This window comes from Salvia splendens, chromosome 10, assembly GCF_004379255.2.
Source record: "Salvia splendens isolate huo1 chromosome 10, SspV2, whole genome shotgun sequence".
Classification (NCBI taxonomy): Eukaryota; Viridiplantae; Streptophyta; class Magnoliopsida; order Lamiales; family Lamiaceae; genus Salvia; species Salvia splendens.
In genome coordinates, this window is record NC_056041.1 from 17,106,214 (window position 1) to 17,127,043 (window position 20,830).

At 33.2% G+C, this 20,830-nt stretch overlaps 2 protein-coding genes across 2 annotated transcripts; one reads left to right on the top strand and one right to left on the bottom strand.

Moving 5' to 3' along the window:
* Nucleotides 1–3,536: 3,536 nt before the first annotated feature.
* LOC121750521 (transcription factor CYCLOIDEA-like) lies at nt 3,537–5,740 on the bottom strand. The gene is made up of 2 exons (XM_042145073.1): nt 4,895–5,740; nt 3,537–3,775 (listed from the first exon to the last, which is right to left on the bottom strand). The coding sequence occupies exons 1-2, from the start codon at nt 5,621–5,623 to the stop codon at nt 3,713–3,715; spliced, it is 792 nt and encodes a 263-aa protein (XP_042001007.1). The 5' UTR covers nt 5,624–5,740; the 3' UTR covers nt 3,537–3,712.
* A 9,475-nt stretch (nt 5,741–15,215) lies between these two features.
* Nucleotides 15,216–20,401, top strand: LOC121750604 (protein Dr1 homolog). The gene is made up of 6 exons (XM_042145169.1): nt 15,216–15,412; nt 15,509–15,569; nt 16,101–16,190; nt 17,824–17,918; nt 19,504–19,572; nt 20,062–20,401. The coding sequence occupies exons 2-6, from the start codon at nt 15,515–15,517 to the stop codon at nt 20,224–20,226; spliced, it is 474 nt and encodes a 157-aa protein (XP_042001103.1). The 5' UTR covers nt 15,216–15,412; nt 15,509–15,514; the 3' UTR covers nt 20,227–20,401.
* Nucleotides 20,402–20,830: the final 429 nt, after the last annotated feature.

Genomic DNA, 20,830 nt, shown 5'->3' on the forward strand with positions numbered 1-20,830 from the left:
ACATACATGATTGAGGTTTCAAAGAATTGGACTATCAAACAAGCTAAAAATTATTCAGTCCATCATACTATGTGGTGGATTAGCCTAAAAACATGCAAAATGTTGTAAGAGATGAATCTTAGTCTAATAGCAATATGCTCTGACACTCTTCCGTACTCGCAAAACGGGGTATTTCCCGTGTTCAAGCACTGGGACGCCTGACTCATTTTGAAGGATATACCCAAATTTCATGCGGAGTTGGAGCCGAACGCTCCAAAGAGGACGAGCGGCAGCTACAGCAGCAGCGGAGGTTATCGGGTCAACTTGAACTCTCCTATAGAGGAGAGTTTTGGCACACAAGAGCCGACACAGAGTCGTCCCATTGGCGTTAAAAGCAACCATGAGAAAGGGGAAGGCAAAGGTAGAAGCCGAATCGCCTCAGTCCGAAGACCTGACCCTCTCGTCGATGCAGAGAACAATGTTGGACAGGTCCATCTTTGTGTGCGAGGACGAGGCCGTGAAACCCGATCTGCATATAGGCTCCTCGACAACGTCAAGAGACGATTGGGATTGGGTCCCAACTAGTCTTTTTTCTACTATGTTTTTTTGGGTTGTAACTTTTTTTAAAAAATTAAGTATATTTTGATTTTGGCTATAATTTATTTTACTTATTTTGGTATTTTATTTAGTTTGATATCATAAAATTTTTTAAAAAATTTAAAAATAGTGGTCACATGGATAATGGGCTTGAAAGGATTTATAGGGCAGACAATTGCAAGTGTATGAACTGGAAGATAAAAATGCTGACGTTGCAAGGAAAAAATGAAGATGGATAGATTTATAGGGTGGGATTGTCTTCCACGGATGTGAATGCCCTAAATCATAATATACTTCAAAGAATAGTTGAAATGATATCACTTTACTTTATATACTATGTTTAGTTGTAGTAATTATATATGTTAAGTGCAAAATTCATAGTAGCTTTTACTAAAACTCAAGTTCTTAGTATAATCTAACCATTACATACATACATTTTAAGTATAATAATTTGGCATACATAACAGGCAATCAATAATTAACAAAAGGGAAAAGAAAAAATAAATTAGATTAAGTTGGTATCATTAATCATTAATTATGTACACGCTATATATAAATAATGAGTAAATTATTTGATTGATGCAGTATAACTCAGTTTAATACCCTAAAACAATAGGATATATTTAAATTTGCAAATCGAATTTTTTTTCAGACTAATCTAATAATAATTAGTTAGCATCGATAAACATACATATAGGCAAATAAACACACCAACTACCAGTACTGTTGATCGTTATTTATAAAAAAAAAGATTTATATGTAAATCTCTCGGTTATAATTTTTTATGCAAATGTAATTACGTAATAGGCTACTAGATAATAGTAATTCAGTTGATCTATTTTTTTCACAATTATATAGAAGAGTATATAATATTGTAAAAGGGTATGATACCACCTACATAGGGGAGAGTGATCAATTGCTAACTCACTCTCTAGTTGCTAACTACAATTAATTTAAGACTATAGAATTTTAGAAATCTAGTGGTCTAAAATTTGCCATGTGTAATTTTCATTTTTATTAATTAAATCAAAATAGATAAAAAAAACTACTAAATTAGGGTTTTGGGTGAAAGTGTCAATATAGTGTTTTGAAAATATCAACACAATGCTTTGAGAATGTCAACACATTGCTTTAAGATTGACATTCTACGTGTATTACATTGACATATTTTATATACTATGTTGACATTTGTTGTTGTACGAAAAAATTGAAAATTTTCAAAAAAATATTCAAATTTTGACATCGGAACATATGCAAGTAAGATCTCGTTAGAATCCTTATGAAATTATCTTTAATTTAATATATGTCGTGTGAAAAAATAATTTAAATCGATAAAGTTATATGTGTTTTAAAGTTATGTGATATATTTCAAAAGTTAGTTACAACTATATAAATTGACCTTAATACCTTTATTGACATTTTTTTTGATCTTATTTACATTTCGGGGCTGATGATATAGGCCATTGATTTGAATATCTAAGTGTTATTATTTAATTGTAGTTAGCAATGAAGTATTGAGTTAGCAATACAACACTCCCCTCACTTACATAGTAACTATATATATATATATAGGAAAATGATCAATACAAAACTTGATCTCAATACAAAATCCAGACCAAATCCTGACCATGAGATTTGACAATCCAATGGGCAATAATTAAACAAAAACACGGAGGGTCATTGTAAAGCAGTTTTAGGTCATATTATAAACTTTGGGTTTGAGGTCATGTTAAGATCATTTCATGTCATCCTTACTATAATGACGTAAAAATAAGCTTACAATTACCTAAAAATGACTTTTGTATGTTTGGTTCTGCATTTTTGTATTAAAAATGGTTTTGCATGGATCAAAACCCTATATATATATATATATAGATGTATTCAGATCCTTTTTCTATATTTTGTTCTATTGTTCCTTTTAATCTCAGCCCCACGATTTTGTCATCCGACGATTAGATTGATGTTACGTGTCATTTAATAATGCAGATTTTCAGTTGAATAATGCACACCAACTAATAATGCACCATTATAGTGTAATAATGCACATTTTCATTCTAATAATGTACATCGACCAATAATGCAGATTTTTCATCAAATAATGCAGATAATCACAACCATCCAATTCAATGATCCAAGGGCTGTGATTAAAAAGAACATTGCACTGAAAAGCTGTGAATGACCTTAACACACCCTTATATATATATATATATATATATATATATATATATATATATATATATATAGTGATCAATTGAGATGCATTATTATCAGCCACTCATTTTTATTAAATGAGTGCTCCAGAATTTGCCACATGTAAAATATTTTTAGATTAATTAATTATGAAAGGGCAGAATGGTAATTTCATGTTACATTTTATTCAATAAATAATTTTAATTTTAAATTTTATTATTATTTTTAATTTTTTTTAAAAAAATTTAATTTTTTTTGTCAACTACGCACATGTAATGTCAACTACGTATATACATATAATGTCAACTATAAATTGTTGACATTTGATGTGCAGGCTATTGACATTTGATGTGCAGGCTATTGACGATAATACCCCCGAGTTAATATAATCTACTTACAGTTGACATTTCGAAAATGTTGTGGATGAGTGGCAAAAAATACATCTCAATTCTCAATTAAGCTAAATAATCTCAACCTAACCCTATATATATAGTGTATAATTATGGTTATCCAGAAAAGAAACAGGGAGTGTGTATGCGTCATGTGTGTGTGTATTTTGCAAGTGAAATGGGAAGTAGGGAGCATATTTGAGATTAAACGGAGGAGTATTCTACTTTGTACTTTGTACGGATGTTATCGCAAATAAAAAAAATGTGAAAATAAATAAGAAATACTACAGTATATTGGTAATAATTAAGCGCTTAATAAGGGGAGTGAAAATAAAATACAATTCTAATCCCAAAACTAAACAATTGGAACATTTGCACAAATTATTTACAGCCACTGCATTTATTTCTAGCCCTTTCCACAATCTAGAATTACACCAACGGATCCTAATTGATCTTGTCAACTAGTCTTAATTTCTGAATAAATTAAAGCAACGACACAAGAAAAAAATTAAATGTTCTACAAATGTACAATTTGGGTTCCAAAAACATCATAGATCTTATACAGACATATTAAAGCTGTAGTCTTCCCATGGCTTGCCATTGAACTGTAACTCATCAATCTGCTCATCCAAAAAAACAAGAGTGATTAACCATAGCTCTAGTTTTAATGGTCTGAGTTTGGTGATTTGATTTTTAAATTAATATTGCTTTGTTTCAATCTTAATTAGACTTTTTTTGTTTCTTTCTTACTGCAATCTTTAGATTATTGTGAGCAAAGTGATATTCATTTTCAAGTTCCTTCACATATTCCTTTTCACTTGCAAACAGTCTATATGTTCCTTATAAACCAGGGAATATGTGTTTACATCTTAATAAAAACTCATAAAAAGGGCCACTTATTTACACCAACTTTCCTATAAAACCTAACACTTAAATTTATTTTCCGATTGTTGAAATCATCAATACTATCTGACCCATAATATAACAAAATGATTGTTTGCTTTTATTAATTAACTACTCATATAGACGAATTAATTTGTTTTGTGTTAAATATGGTATACATTTCACTATTAATAAAAAACATATTAAGTTAAAATACTGATGCCAATAAAACTTTGAAAATAGTTTCAATAATGTAAACACATCTAGATTTCATTTCACAGTTCAGAAAATATACTGCTATTAGCATAAAATTTTACAAAAAAACAGCATACAATCCTAGTCGATTCAACAAAATTCACCTAGACAATAGTAACATTTAAGATTTAACAAATACATATAAATGCATCGGATATAAAATTATAAGTATTATACCAAATAATTATATCACTGAAATGAGATACCTCAGTATCCAACAATTTTCTAACTGCTGCGGTAGTAATTATTATTTTGATAAATATAAAATTTATTAGTAATTACTATGAATCATAACTTACTTGTATCTAAAAGAAATAAATTTAAAATAAATTTGTAAAGTACCCTACAAATTAGTGCGAGAAATAGTCACAGGGGTCCGTCGGTGGATACCCTTCGTGATTATAAAAAATAAATATGTACACTAAGTGGTAGGTGGAACAAGTACGTCAATCCAAAAGCACATAACACTGTAAAATCAGCGGGAAAAAAATAAAAGAATATTTTGAAAATTTGAAAAATTGGAAGACCTAAATCTCAAGTACGGTATATTGGGGTTTCAGTATATTAGTCAGGATTAAAAAATCAACAAATATATATATTACCTGATGAAAGAATGCAGCGTTATCAGTTTCATTTAAAGGAAATGAATTCCAAGGGCTGAAACCCTCTCCTTGAGTTGTACCTCTTGCTTCATCCGAGTTGTACGCTCGGACATCATCACTCTCTCTCATCAGCCGCCTTTTTTGACTGGTCCTCTCTCTAGCCCTCTCTCTGGCCTTCCTCCTCGACTCCCTCGCCACAGTCGCCCTCTTCTGCTGCTGCACCACCCTACCCTTCCCTCTCCTCCCCCTCCTCCCCTTCCCCACCGACGTCACGGCCTCCTCCGACGTGCACGACTCGCTCAGAGCCGACCCAGCCCGGCCCTTCGCAAGCTCGCGGATGGCCGGGCTGGAGCTGCGGAGCAGCCAGTCCACGGTCTTGCTGGCCTTGTCGAAGCCCAGCAAGTCCTGGAGGTCGAAGAATCTCCTCGCGATGTCTAGGGAGAGGCGCATCCGCCTGTCCCTCGGTCCGCGGGCAGTGTTGATCTTGCTGTGCCTGTCCTTCTTCGAAGGCGTGGCCGCGGCCGGGACGGGCGCCGCGGGCGGTGCGCTTAGGATTGTGTGGTCGAGGAAGTTGAGATAGTGGACTTGGAAATCGTCGAAGTAGATATTGGGGGAATTGGGGATTAATCCGAAGAGGAAGTTAGGGTTTTGGGAGGTGATGTCATTTTCGGAGAAGGGTGTGTAATTAGGGTTGTGATTGCAACAACTGCTGCTGTTGGAGGAGAGCATCTTCACTTAATTACTATAATGATCTCGCCTAGCTATGAATGAGACTGCGTCTTATACTATGAGAGAGATGGAAGAGAGGAGAGAGATGTTTAATTTGATGGCGTAAACTATACAATACAACTATGGTTGTTGATTGATATTTATTCTCCATTTCTTCTTTTGGTTGAGAATGACAGCTGCTTGAATTTGGTGGTGCTTATGTGAGTAGGTCAATAATTAAGCGCATGACATATCCGGAAAAGTTGTAGCATCATGACTATTGAGATTAATAATGAATGAGTTTGACATATCCATCTAATTAAATCTTAATTCAGATTTAACCCGCTCATGGATTGATAGTACTACTTCCTAATTTGTTAAATAGTACTGCTGCACTTTCAAAAGCATCATTTCAGATGCGAGGTCGAAAATTCTCCAGTGTCAAGATGAGCATAGTATATCTGCATATGACTTAACTTATGAGTCGCACTCTTGTGTGGGCTCGTGCACAATGTACTCAATCAGATTCGGTCGTGTTGAGCTATTTTTGTACATGTAACAATAGAATAAAAAAATCAACTTAGTTACATGAAGGTAATCATATTTGCCAAGCCGCATATTATTTCCATGTATTCTATAATGATGTAAATAATTGTACATATTTTTATTTGTCCATTTTCTTTGTACTTTACACACAATCATACTGTGGTGATGCGAATGTTCATCTCAGTTTTAATTTGCAATATTAGGCAGTGGAATAGGTTATCAGAGTAGTCAGAAGGTGATGCAGTCGATTCTTTGTAGAAATAAAATAGTTCATAATCTAGATCTACCTATCTAGAAAGGTTGCAGCGTGACTGAAAGTTTTCCTTACCTAAGGAAGATAAAACACTGGTGTGGTATAATACTGAAGAGATCTAGATTTGATAAAAGTCTTTGTTATCTATAGAAAGACGGGATCTTGATAACTTTTAATTGTATATAACATTCAACATATGTTATTAATTATACACAACTTTGACTTATCAATAGACGCGGGTTTCACAACCTAGGAACCATGATATCTGGGTGGTAGTACTAATTAATAACTTGAGGTGCTCGTATGGTTATTGTACTGAATTGTGTCATAGTCCGGCTTGATAATATCTCCAAGAGGAAACCCGCTCGTTTGGAATTTATTCCTAAAATAATACTACTCCCTTTGTTTCTTCGTAGTTGATGCACTGTTTTTGCACAAATTTAAGAAATGGATGATCACCGTTAAGTGGTAGGTAATCAAGTAGATAAAGCAAGAGAGAAAAAAGCAGAGATAATAAAGTAAGAAAGTTAATACTTTGTCCCCCGTCATTACTTGTCACTAGCTTTCCTCTCGGTCTGTCCGCCAATACTTGCCACACATATTTTTAATAATGGACCTCACATTCCACTAATTTTATTCCACTCATATTTTATTATAAAACTAATAAATAAAAGTATGATCCACACTCCACTAACTTTTTTACTCATTTTCCTTTACATTTCTTAAAACATGTGCGGGTCAATTCATGACATTTTATGGCGGACGGATAAAGTAAAATATAGAAAGAATAAAGTAAGAGATAGAGATATATTAGGAAAGAAAAAATTAATTAATTATTACCATATATAGAAATGACTCAACTATAAATGAATTTTCCGAAATAAAATGATTCAGTTGTGAAGAAATGATGGAGTAATTATTATTTTCGAACTGAACAACTCTCGAATAAGATGTTAAGTAATTATCACTCCATGGACCATGACAGACTTGAATTAATTAATAGATATATCTGTCTTAAATATGTGAAATATATTAATTAAAGAGTAAACTCGAATTACTCATAATTTTGGATTGAACGGACAATCAATATTATCTTCTGTAGTGGTACAAGAAAATTTCCATTGATTAAATTAAGAGTCTGAATTTAATTAGTGAAAGTCAAATAGGTTATATATAGTCCAACCTCCAAAGATCCCTAACCAAGCCCATTATCATAACTCTGTGAGTAGGAAGACCGGAGGAGATGACAAAAACCCCACTTGCCAAAGTTAGATCGAAAAATCACACATCTCTGCAATCAGATTTCTGTGTTTCTCTTTCTAGATCTAGTACTCCTTCCGTCCCATTATACTTGGGGTACTACTTTTTTAAACTCGTTTTGAGAAAATGATAATAAATAGTTAAAGTGGAGAGAGAGTAATGTAAGAAGAAATACTATAGAGAAGATTTTTTTCTACATTATTATCTCTCTTAATTTACTTTTTTCCACTTAACTATTAACTATGTTCGTCTCACATGAATATGTACTTTCTAATTTTGGTAACTCTAGTCTTTCTATTGAGGTGAGACTAATTCTCCACTAACAATACTTTAATTACTCTTGCATTTTACTTCTCTCATACTTTACCAATTATAAATTAAAATCCACGTCCAACTAACACTCCATATTTTATAGGATCGATGAAGTACTATATTTTTAATAAGCTTCATCCACACGAATGTCAAATCTGAGATTGAGAATTGGTTTGAAGATGTGTGGTAAACTACACCTAGAGACGTAGTGTGCTATTTTGATTATTTAGAGAATCATTATTCAAGTATTTTGGAATTCGTGATAATAGGATTTAAATTCACTATATGAATATATGCGCTCATGTGGAAACAACAAAATTTACACCATTCATTTTTAATTTAATATTGACCACGTTTGGTCTTGGTCTTAGTCACGTCATGCATTCAAGCGTGATTTCACTCTAACCTATTCTATAGTAGTACCTGTGATATTTTTCTCCTTGTGAGGCTGATATTTTTCTTACAGAAGATAGATAAGAAGCCAGTGAAAAGAAATGGAAATTCAATGTATACAAACGTGGTCTCAACACTTATCTATACCGAAAATGGTTGTATAGCGTGTTTTGGATTTTGAAAGTGAAAGGCAAAGACACACTCATACATACATACATACATACACACACATAAACTAAACAGAAGAAAAGAATCAGCCCAACAGACAGGAGATTAAGTTCAAGTGCGACTTCACGTGATGGATAGCTCTTAGCACGTGAAAATCCGGCCCCAAAATTCCCAAATATTTCTCCCCCCACTCATTCTTTTTTTAGATGTGACACTCACATTTATATTTTGATAGCTTATAATCTCAACTTTTAGTTGCACGATCAGCATTTTTTGAGTTTATAATTTTAATTTTGTTTTATTTTTTGTACACCTATATCTTCGAGAAATTTTTTTAAAAAAAGAAATTGGTACTACATGGAGTCGGTGGGCGTATGCAAGTGGGAACAAGGGGTACAACTCTACTCCAAAATTTTTGATATTAGTAATACATTTACTGAGAATTTTATATAAAACCTTTGTGCTCCAGTGATAACTTGCTGACAATGCCTTTCCGCTTCTCCGAGTTCGACACTCCGCTGGCGCGCAATCCCCTTTATATTTTTATTCTCCTTATCTTATTTTTTTAATTATGTTTCTCCTTTTCATTGTTTTTAATTATGTTTACGTTTGAATACTTTTTTATTAATGTACTAACATTTTCATTTTTGTTACTGCAGTAATTAGTTTTTTTAGTTAATTAATTATTTACACTCCTACTAACATTTTCGATTTTGTAATGTAGTAGTAATTAAATTTTTAGTTTAGGTAAAAGTTTGCACTCCTATTTTATTTTCTAGACATTACGATTTTTTACTATGCTTTAATTATTTTGATTTTCCCTATTATGTTATTTATTTATTTATTTACTTTAATTTCTTTATTAGTTATATTGCACTCATTTTTTTCATCATTTTAAGTAATGTAATCGTACTTCAAATAAAAAAATTAGTTTTTTTATTGCATTATTTTTTAATATGAAATTCTTATTTTTATCATTTTATGCAGTACTCCCTTCGTCCCTAAAGAATATACACTTTGGGTTCAGCACGAGTTTTAATGTAAAACTGGTAAAGTAAGAGAGATGTAGATAATTACAGTATTGATAATGGATAATAGGTCTCACCTCAATAGAGAGTAAATAGTTTCTAAAATTAGAAAGTGCATTTTCTTATGGGATGAACTAAAAAAGAAAGAGTGCATATTCTTATGGGACGGATGAAATATTATTTTTAATAAAATTCATACTTCATACAAAAAAGTTCTTACTATTTAAATTATTTTTATAGTCAATGTTATTTTAATTATATTATAATTATTCGTACCCCAAATTAAAAATTTTGGATACGCCCCCAGAGTAGAATAGTATAAAGTATAGTCTGAACAGTTGAAAATAGTTCACAAATCTGAATTGAAGCTATTGATGTATGTCTCTCTAGTAAAGCTAGGGTTAGAGCAGGTAGCAAAAGCCAATTAAACGGTTTGAATTTGGAAGTGGGGTATGGCAAAGGACAATTATATGAATTAAACTAGCCAAGGCCCTCCCTATACCTCTACCTCTACCTCTACCTCTACACCATACCATTCCATTCCTCCTATTGACCGGAAATAAATGACCCCACTCCACGTCGCTTTCACCCAAAAGAGAATTCATCTTCAGAGCATCCTTAACGCCACGGGCCGGACCGCACCCGGGTCCCGGCCCCACGCCATTGATCAATTCAACCCTCTATCAAGTAGGAATACCTAACACAGTGTAGTAGTAAGTGTACATTGCTATTGCTGTCTGTCATATTGATTCATGAGATCAATTGATGTGGTATATGTGTATATTTGAGCTTGTTAATCCCTTCCTTATTTCTGTTGATAAATAGACACAAATGAAAAGTAGAGTAGTGAAACCCTAGGTAGGCACCCAGCCACATTGAAGCTATGAATTTGCCTTTTGTGGTTAGTGAATGGGGATAGTCCCCTCTGTAATTATCTGCAGCAGTGCCCACTAGTTTTTATTTCCATATATACATGCCGCAATTGCAGTGTTGTCTCACTGTCCTCCATTTCTTTCAAGCCCTAGAGAGAGAGAGAGAGAGAGGACACAAAAATTCATTAATGACTGCCATTTTTATAAGGGCCACATGATACATGGTGCTAATGTTGCTTTCACAATTCTATCAGATAACTATGAACAATATTCAAATAAAGTTGTTGAAAACGAGTGTACCAACTTACTAAGAAGTTGCGCAATAATAAAGTTGGATAACCCTAAAAGCAAAGAAAAGAAAAGAAAGATAGACACTAATACTACTATTTCATTATTTAGTGCTTTCATTTCTGCATCGACAATGATCGTCTAACTCACCATGTACTTAACTATCAAAATCACACTTATATATGCTCCATGGGGGTTTGTTTTTGTGAAAGCAAACTATTTTAATTGATAAAAAAACGTGAAAATTATGCACTAAAATTTATACTTCTACTAAACATATATAGCTAGGGAATTAATGAAAGGTACATAGTTATATAACGGTTCAATTCAAATAACAAATGATCTACGTGCAAAATCGACAGTGAAAACTTCTCCTTGTTCGATTAATGCCAGCACTTGAGTTTGAATCGATATTTTTTTAAGTTAATTTCATGGTCAGTGTCCAATGAAATTAACTGCACGAAAAAAATGGAATTTTTGGCCCTCATGGGAATATGCTTTCACTGGTATAATTAGGTATTCTGGAGATTCCACAAACAAAGTCTGGGTAGGCATGGACGTAATTAAAGTGGTGAATATCATACTAATTAATCGTAGTTTGTGTAATCATTGAGAAGATTTAAGATACCAAACCAAAAAGAAAATTTAGGACAGACATTTGAGATTAATTATGTAGTAGAAGAAGTATAAAGCAAATAAATACCCCAAAAAGATTACTGGGGAAGTGCTATTTGACTGTACAAAAAATCCAGTAAGGATAAGAATCAAAAGAGTTGGAAACATTATGAGTGTATTGTACTATATTGTTTCCCCAACCTTTCCCAGATACATCTGCACCTGTACCTGGTCTTGGTCTTGGTCTTTCCATAATAATCTACTCCCAAAATAAGATAATTCCTTATCAATTATTTACATTTTAACCATTCAATCTTCTGCATTATTCTAGCTATCCAAAACGAATAAATTTAGAAGATATTCCAATTTTAGTCAATGTATCTTTATTGTACTGATTTTTTCACAAGAATAGTATAGTATACATCTTAATCAAATTAGCATTTTGTTTTGTACTAATTTATTCCTTTACTATTTAACATATGTTATTCCATTTGTACAAAAATGACATCCACTTTAATTTGTACTCCATATATGCTAGAAAGTCAATATTTCAGATAACTTTTAATTAATGCGCCTCGGCCTTTTAATTCAAGCAATCACTGAAATGCCGTCAATCTACAAATAATTCAAGTATTTCTTTGAGTATTGCCCGTTGTGAGTAGGTGAGGGATGATCAAACTAACATTTTGACACAAAGAGGAGGAGATGTATGCAAATTTTTTGGTCTCATTAACCAGAACTAAGAAAGGATGGATTGATTGTATATATACAGTATAATACATATGTATTCTTTGCATCTGAGACATATATAGGTCTATCTTTTGGAACCATTTATTATAGCCACTCGCGTATTATATTCTTAGAATTTTCCTTCCTTTTCGTCTCTCTCACTTTTTGTCTAATACTACTACTACCTACCCAATCTCTCCTTTTAATTTTTGTTGTGGGTAATGGATAATACGTGGGTTGTTGATTGATGTCATATTAGGCAATATACTATGAAGTACGAGTGTTAATTATACTAGTATTAAATAGTCAATAACAGTATATAATAACTACGCAAAAAATTAGGGGTATAAAGGATATATTATGCCTACCAAGAGTACTAGTATAAATTAAGATTGAAAAAACATGTACTACAAGCTACCATATCGAGTTTTTTTATATGTTAAAACTCACACAACCATCTCATGCGGCTCAAACTCCCAATCGATTTATTGATTGGAAGGGAAGTGCTACATGTATCTAAGGTCCACTAGCTATATAACTCCTGATTTATTGATTGGAAGAGAAATGATTTTACCAACCGAATTGTACTTCTTCGTCGAGCTTTTATATATATATGAAGTCGATGTTCAAATAGTTCAGCTCAGCTTCATGTATATTTGGTCTTTGACCTATAAGGCCTGGAAACTTGTTATTTGGATTAACTAATAGTCTGAATCAACTCACGCGAGGAAGCATGTTTCTGCAATTTAGCTCACTTTATTCAAGTATATGGATGAATATTTAACACACATCATGCGAATGCTAAATTAATTAAAATAAGTAGTATCAAACATTTGAATTTCATTTTCAAAGGCGCACACAGCATTCCAAAACTAAATGAAGAAAATGAAAAACGAAAATATAGGTAGTACTAATTAAATGCATACATATTCTCAAAATATCAAGTTCTCAAGTCTTAAAAAAAAGTGGAACTCAAGTTCCTTACATATATCTAAAGCAGCTGTTGAACTTGCTATTAAAGAGTACACCCGCACAAAACATTTTAGAAGTGCTATATATAGATAATAACTAGGTTGTATTTGATTTTTATCTCAGAAGAATAATCTAATCAGATTATCATTTAAACCGGGACCAAATCTATTACTACTACTACTATTACTACTACTACTATTACTACTACTTATGTAGCAGGAGTGTTTGTTTATGATGATAATACTTTTATTTCACTTTTATATACTCCTTTTATACTTGTGTCTTGTTTATAATGTTAGTATGAAACTGATGCACGTGTGATCCTTTGTCCCATTTGTGGTCATTCTGTTTTTACCATTTCATTTTTACTACTCCATTTAGTTGGGATTTTGAATTTATCATATTTTGGTATAGTTTTAACTCTTAAGATAACAAACTCGGGTTCACTTATCTAATTTGAACTTATAGTTCTTTGTATATTTATTTATAAAATTTGAATTAATAAAAAATTATTAAGATTATTACTCCAAAGTTAGTGGAAAGGAGATCTTTATACTAAGAAGTTCTAATTCATAATAAAAATTAGTTTTTGGTTCGACCCGGCGTTCGATGATTTAAGTGAGTTTTTGCATCTTATGTTAATTAGCTCTATATTATGTTAACTAGCAAGGCTAAATTTTGTGGTTATGTAGGCTAATTAGGTGATGAAATACTAGTAAGTAGTTAGCTAGAGCTGTGTGATTGTGTTGCAGATTATGTTGATTCTGTTATAAAATAGAGTTTGTTGCTCGAAACCATTAATTAGCTCGTTCCAATTTATGTAAGTTGATTAATTAGTCAGATAATAAAATATTGATTAGTGTATATAATATGATGTGTCACTGGTGGGGTATATACAAAGTTATATTTGAGTTTGTTTCCAGTTTAAATTGATAGCAATATATAGTTTACCAAATTTATATTTTACACATTCATTCTAAAAAAAATAGTCTTATGGACGATACATATTATAATAAGAAATTAATGAAGTAAAAAAAAGAAGAGAAAAAATAGATAAAGTAAGAGAGATATGAAGACAAAGTAAGTAAAATATAGAAGAAAGGAGGAAAGGTGAATATAGTATGAGAGATAAACTTTCTATCTATAGAAGTAGGACTATATTTTTTTTTGACATTCTAAAATTACAAAATGAAACTATTTTTCATGAATGGAGGGAGTATAAATTATGTTTGATTTATAAGATTGAATCCACAACCTAACTCTAAATGGATATAAATTATGTGATAATCAGTTATAATCATTCCATCCAACTAAAATAATCTCATAACTTAATCTTGGATAAATATACTATGTTAAAAAAATTTGTCCGCAAGGGCAGCGCAGTTGGTTCCAGAGGGGCAGATTTGTATGAGTGGTCAATGATCAAATCCCACTACTGTCGTATAGTTGCAACACCTCTCAGGCGCAAGTGTGAGACCTTGGGAGGTTGGCTTCTGGCAGGCAGTGGGTTAGGTCATCCCCCTTAGCTGGTCACTGCGTACCCTAATTTAAAACCCCTCACAATACTGTCGGACAACCTCCCTTCTGGCAGGCAGTGGGTTAGGTCATCCCCCTTAGCTGGTCACTGCGTACCCTAATTTAAAACCCCTCACAATACTGTCGGACCGGAATGTGGAGGCCCTTAGGGTTGGGGTTTCAACCTTTTGCATGAATATCTTAATCTTGGATAGATTATTGTACAACTAAATAGATATTAATCACGTGAGATTTTTTTTTCTTAAATGGAAAATTCTATCTTTAGAAAACAGACCAAATATGAATGGGTTTATATTTTTAAGAAACATAGAAAATACGTTTCTTATTTTTTAAAATCATGATTACTTTACCAATTTAATTTAAAATAATATAAATACTAAAATTTAAAAATTAAGAAATTTATTTTCCCACATGACTTTTATTAACACAAACACACTAATTACATTAAATTTTTCATAGGATAAATTAATTCAACTCATTAAATGATTAAATATATTCGATTATAAAATCGGATGCGATTGACGACTTGACGCTGACAGTAGACAACACCTGAAATTTAAATATTTCGGAAATTGTCATTTAAAAAAACCTGTATTAAATTGGATTATTATTTTATTTTGAGATGTTTAATTCAGGCGAATCGAATTGCAACACGACAGGGTTAGCACGTGTCGTATCTTGATTGACTTTCTTGGGTAAAATCTTTGCCCTAGAAGCCTCTCTCTCTCTCTCTCTCAAATCGGCCGTGAGCCACCGCCTCCGACGCCGGCAAACTACTTCGCATCTCTCTATCTGGTGATACCGCTTCGATTAAAGCCACTTTTCCTTTCATTCTCAGGTAACTTGAAGCTCAATTGCTCTATTCTGTCATTCGATTACCCAAGTATATGATCGTTATGTATACATTTACTTTTCGATTCTTTCCGTTTTTTAGGTGAAAATGGAACCTATGGACATTGTTGGCCGAACGAAGGAGGATGCTTCTCTTCCTAAAGGTTTTCCCTTTCGCCTGTAGCGTTTCAATTTTGCCCCAACTTTTCATGATTATTTATGTAAATAAAATCTTGGTTGTTCGAAGATGAGTTATGTATCTGCATGTGTTCAAGAATGATGATAAAATTTAATCCAAATTACTGATTGCTAGCAAAGGATGTCAAAATATTTAGTTTGGAGTGTGAAGTTCTGCCCAGGTTTCTTGGTGAAGCAATTCTTCTGACTAATTTCCACAACGGAAAAATTCTTGAAATGGATGAAAATAGGAATTAGCCTCACTAAATGCTTACGCTTCTTCAAGTGTGAATTTAAAAAAGGTTGTGTCTTGACATTAACTTACGCATTTTTACCCATTTTCGGAAGTTAAAAAAAGGCTCACATTTGGAAGGAGAATTCTGATAATCACCCATTTCAAAGAAAAAAAGCCTTTCCACAACATTCTTCTTGTTATTTTTTGTTTCTGAGAAAATTAATTGATGTCCATGACTCAGTCATTTATTTGCCAGTAAATAACAACTACAATTCCTTTTCAGCGACAATGACAAAAATCATCAAGGAGATGTTACCTCCAGATGTTCGTGTTGCAAGAGATGCTCAGGATCTTTTAATTGAGTGCTGTGTAGGTGTGTGTTTTTACTCTTCCTTATTTATCTTGCAATTCTTAGCTATGGTAATCAGGATGACTCTCCCACATATATTATATTAGCCCATACAGGCTGTAAAATCAGTAACTATCTGTTTACCTTTTATTATGAATTGCAGTAGTAGTCAGGTTGTGCATGTTTATCAATTTCTGAATGATTTTACTGGTTATGAATATGTAATTCTTTATGTAGTATTGATATGGTGGAACTTCAGTGTGTCCTGTGTACAACCATAAAACTCTAATGATGGACATCTAGGAAGTTTTAGTTGTGTATATAATTAGGGGGATTACATCATTAACACTACTACCTTTCCTAGCAAAATATGTGCTAAGGCCAAAATGAAGTACTAGTCTGATCATTACCACACCTAATATGCAAATCAGATAATATAGTAACTATCCAAGTGGCTTTTATATAAAGTGAATACTCTTATGTATACTTTCTGCAGTTTATGTAACTTTGTTACTTTGTTGGGATTGGGGGTGTTGCTCCATCTTGCGACTCATAAGGAAGGAACTTAAGCAAAAGGAAGAGGAGCCGATTCGATTCTGGTTACCAATAGAAGTGCCAATTTGATTTTAGGAGACCATTTTGATAAAGTGAGATGTTAGTAGCTTGTGAACTAAGTGGAGTTGAGAGAGTGAAGGATGACGACAACACTGTTCACAGAAACAAAAGAACAAGAAATAATGAATTGCTCAAAATCACATTTCTCAAGCTTGCACCTGCCTAGCGGAAAATCATTTACTAACTTCTAATAATTAAAATCATATCAGAAATAGAGTATATCAATATTCCCAACTCCCTCACCCATGCATGCAGTGTTATCAAAAATGCGCCCGGGCGCACAAGGCTTTACTGGAATTGCCCCGAGGTGGCTGGGGCAATATAACCTTTTCAAATCCCTAAACCCCAAAGTCTTCAAATCTTATCAAATATTTTTTTCTTAAATAACTCGAATATAATTAATGTTTGTCTCCCTTCAGAATCGTCAAAAAAATATCACCAAAATCAATAGCTCTTTCATTCCTCCAAAATTAATAATGTTCCAGCTCTTCTCCTCTTCTCAAGAAAATTAATTATTCCTTCTTAACTATTCTACTCTTCCCAATTAATGATTCCTTCTTTTTCAACTCAAATTCTTCGTGAATTTTGCAGGAGAAGGACCCGCATATGTTAATGCACCCCCATTCGTGGGACACATGCCCCGTAGCCCATCTCCTTGATTTTTACCTAATCGCTCCGATGCGCCCCATGCTACTCAACACCGCATGCATGGGTCAAATAATTAATCACCCAACAGAAATAACCATATTTGGGGACTTTTGGACTGAAGTCTAAATGTCCAATTGACTTTACTAGGCTGAAGAGAACCAATGAATTGTGGATATTGTTTCATATTTTTTGTTTTTTCTTTTGGATGTTACCAGCTATAGATCATTGCTAATCAGTATTACTGATGTAAACGCCATTGAGCTCCTAACTTTCCGCTGAATAGAGTGGATTTTATTATTTTCAATTCTGTCCCTGTCTAATAGAAGTGTCCTTAACAGATCTTTGCATAAGGTGTCATTTTCATGTCTGATGATAAAATGAATCTTTTTTGCAGAGTTTATCAACCTTATTTCATCTGAATCCAATGACGTCTGTAACAGAGAGGATAAAAGAACAATTGCACCAGAACATGTGCTGAAGGCCTTAGAGGTTTTTGATCCTTACACAATAATCTTTTTTGTCACTTTTGTTCTTCCTCATCATATTTTGAACATGTTTAAGTTGCTTTAATGCAATATTTAAGAGGTATTTTTGTTGGAATATTTGTTATGATTGTGGAATTCTGTGTTTTTAATTTGCTACAGCGGTCAAATGTTTTTGGGCTGAAAAATAATTTACATGGTAGTTGATTAACTCACACTAGCATATGGAAAAGACTAGTTGTATTATGTTTTAATTTTACCTTGCTGTTGAAAAAATTGTATCAGCATAATGTATACTGCTGCGACCGCAGAACCCAAAAATAGTATCAGGAGAGGAAACTGAGGCCTGTCTTAATTCTATCTTTCATTTTGTAAGGTGTACACAAGATAAGTAATACTATTCCTTTGCAGAAAAATTGTCTAATTAATATGGAATTGTCTCTTGAGCACAAATTCTCAGGAAATAGAAGTAAAGCAAAATAATGTGAATTCTTGCTTGGATCAATATCATGTCTGATGTTTCTTATAAAATTTAAAATCCCTGTTAGAAATAGAATAAGGATATCTAAAGGGTCTGCTATATTTAACTTAGAGTTTTGATTTTCTTAGAGCTTTCTTTCTTCTGTTTATAATGTCCATACTACCTTGTCACCAATTTGAGTATTCTAGTAGCGATACTCGTATTTCCATTGTTCTTCCTTTTAATTTTGGCTGCCCAAGACTTTACTCTTTCTGCTTCTGAATTGGTTATAGCTCACGACGGTCAGAATCTATATTTGGTACTTTTAGGTCCTTGACCGTTGGTTATCACTAGACACTAGGATTTTTTTTCCAAGAACTTATATAGGTTTGTTATAGAACTATGGAGTACCATTCTATGAAATTTCTTGATGATAGTAATAGGAACTAAAAGGACTCGGAGGACCACTGGGGTTAAAGTTTTTAAAAAGTTTGGAACACTGTAAATTCATGTATTAAGATACTCCACAAGAGTATAATTTTACATGAGAATATCGCAAAATGTGGTAGGATTGACCTGATGGGCTTTTATTCTGGGATCTGTCTTAGTTTATACTCCCTCCAGTCTCCGTTAATGTCCCATTTTCCCATTTTCGTATGGTCCCCATTAATTGTCCGATTTCACTTTTACTATATTTGGTAAGTGAACCTTATATTCCACTAACTCATTCCACTCACAATTGTTATAAAACTAAATATAAAAGTCGGACTCACATTCCACTAATTTTTCCTCCCAATTTTCTTAACAAAGTCAAACAATTTCTTGTAATCCGAACTGGTTAAAAATGGGACAATTAATAGGGACCGAAGGGAGTATTGAATGTTCTATTTTTCTTGTTTCAATGATGTCTTCCCTTTCAATTTGTGACTTGTGAGCAAGTAAACAAGGAGGTTGTTTTTCGGTTGACTTGATCATTTGTGGGGTGCTGACCCCCCCCCCCCCCTAATTGTCTTTTGCTTTCCTTTTGTTCTTTCTAAATAAACATGTAGAACTTCTGATATTGTGAATTTAATATTCATTAGTTATTCTGACCCTATTTAGCTGTTAATGGCTATTGGATTTTTTTTTTCAGGTTCTTGGATTCGCGGAGTATAGAGAAGAAGTTTGTGCTGCGTATGAGCAACACAAGGTTGAGACTATAGTAAGCACTACTCTCTCTCTCTCTCTCTCTACTGGCTGGTTTTTTACATATAACAAGATGAAGATAGATAATTATGAAACCCAATGTTTGCTTCAAAAGACAAAGCCTTGATAGAGCAATGATTCAGCATCCATGAACCACATAATTTGATTCTGCATTGCATGTAGTGTGTGTGACATGACACAAAAAGATAAGCATAACATATAGTATTAGTTTGTTGGATCCATCCATATAACCAATAAACTGAATATATGTATATATATATGGTACAGATATTTTTATACATCCTAGCCAACATTCTAGCCAAACATCTCAAGTCTTATCATATTACGTAGTGCCTATCAAACTGCCCCACATGCATAAGAAAATTCCAAACCCAGAATGATATCGTTGCACCTTTAATATGCCTTGGTATGCTTTTCTATGTCCCTTGAATTCTTCGTACTTCTTTTTAATCGTAGCATGGTAGCTAACTGTTGATGGGTACAGGACACCGTGAGAAGTGGGAAATGGAGCAGCGGAGCTGAAATGACTGAAGAAGAAGCATTGGCAGAGCAGCAGCGCATGTTTGCTGAGGCACGTGCTAGGATGAACGGAGGTGCCCCAGCTCCCAAGCAGTCGGATCCCGACACCCAAGCAAATGTTAACAGCTAACTCATTTAGTTTCTTCGATCACTTAGGCTAGGATGCTCTTCTCTCAGGACTCCGTCTTTCATCTCGTATTGTGTACAAAATGCTTATGGGAGTAATGTTGTGTCTCAATTTCAGTTAAGTACTCAGTCTACTGTATCTATACACAGATTTATCTGTAATTAAAATTGTTTCTCAAGATTGATTTCTACAACTCATTATTGTGGAGAATGAAGGGTTAAAAACTTTTAAATTTTATTGAAAAATAACAAAATTTGGGTTGGGTAGACCAATGATCGGGATTTGCAATGATCCAAGACAACATTGGAAAAAGAAATTACATGTTCAATTAATTAAATGTGTTAATGAGTTCAAAAATAATGGCACCAGTCAAGACTCTGTCATTCAAGGTTCACTTCCAAATATCCCAAATTCAAGGGAAGTGTTTTGGCAAACTTAGGTCCACCAGAAAGTGAAACACATCTCGTCTCCTTTGCTTTCTCTCTTCTGACTCAAAACCTCACCTTTCCATGTTTAATTTAGGCAGTGTGAGCATCTTGTCTTCGCCTTTTCTCTCTCCCGTGGTCAAACAAGTCTACAACATTAAAAAGGAAAATAAAGAAAAATA

Excerpts from the sequence above, each read along its gene's own strand:
- LOC121750521 (XM_042145073.1), bottom strand. The coding sequence starts at position 5,623 with ATGCTCTCCTCCAACAGCAGCAGTTGTTGCAATCACAACCCTAATTAC. Across the intron at positions 3,776-4,894 it reads ACGCTGCATTCTTTCATCAG|ATTGATGAGTTACAGTTCAA; the intron begins GTAATATATATA and ends TTGGATGAGCAG.
- LOC121750604 (XM_042145169.1), top strand. The coding sequence starts at position 15,515 with ATGGAACCTATGGACATTGTTGGCCGAACGAAGGAGGATGCTTCTCTT. Across the intron at positions 16,191-17,823 it reads TTTAATTGAGTGCTGTGTAG|AGTTTATCAACCTTATTTCA; the intron begins GTGTGTGTTTTT and ends TCTTTTTTGCAG. Across the intron at positions 17,919-19,503 it reads ATGTGCTGAAGGCCTTAGAG|GTTCTTGGATTCGCGGAGTA; the intron begins GTTTTTGATCCT and ends TTTTTTTTTCAG.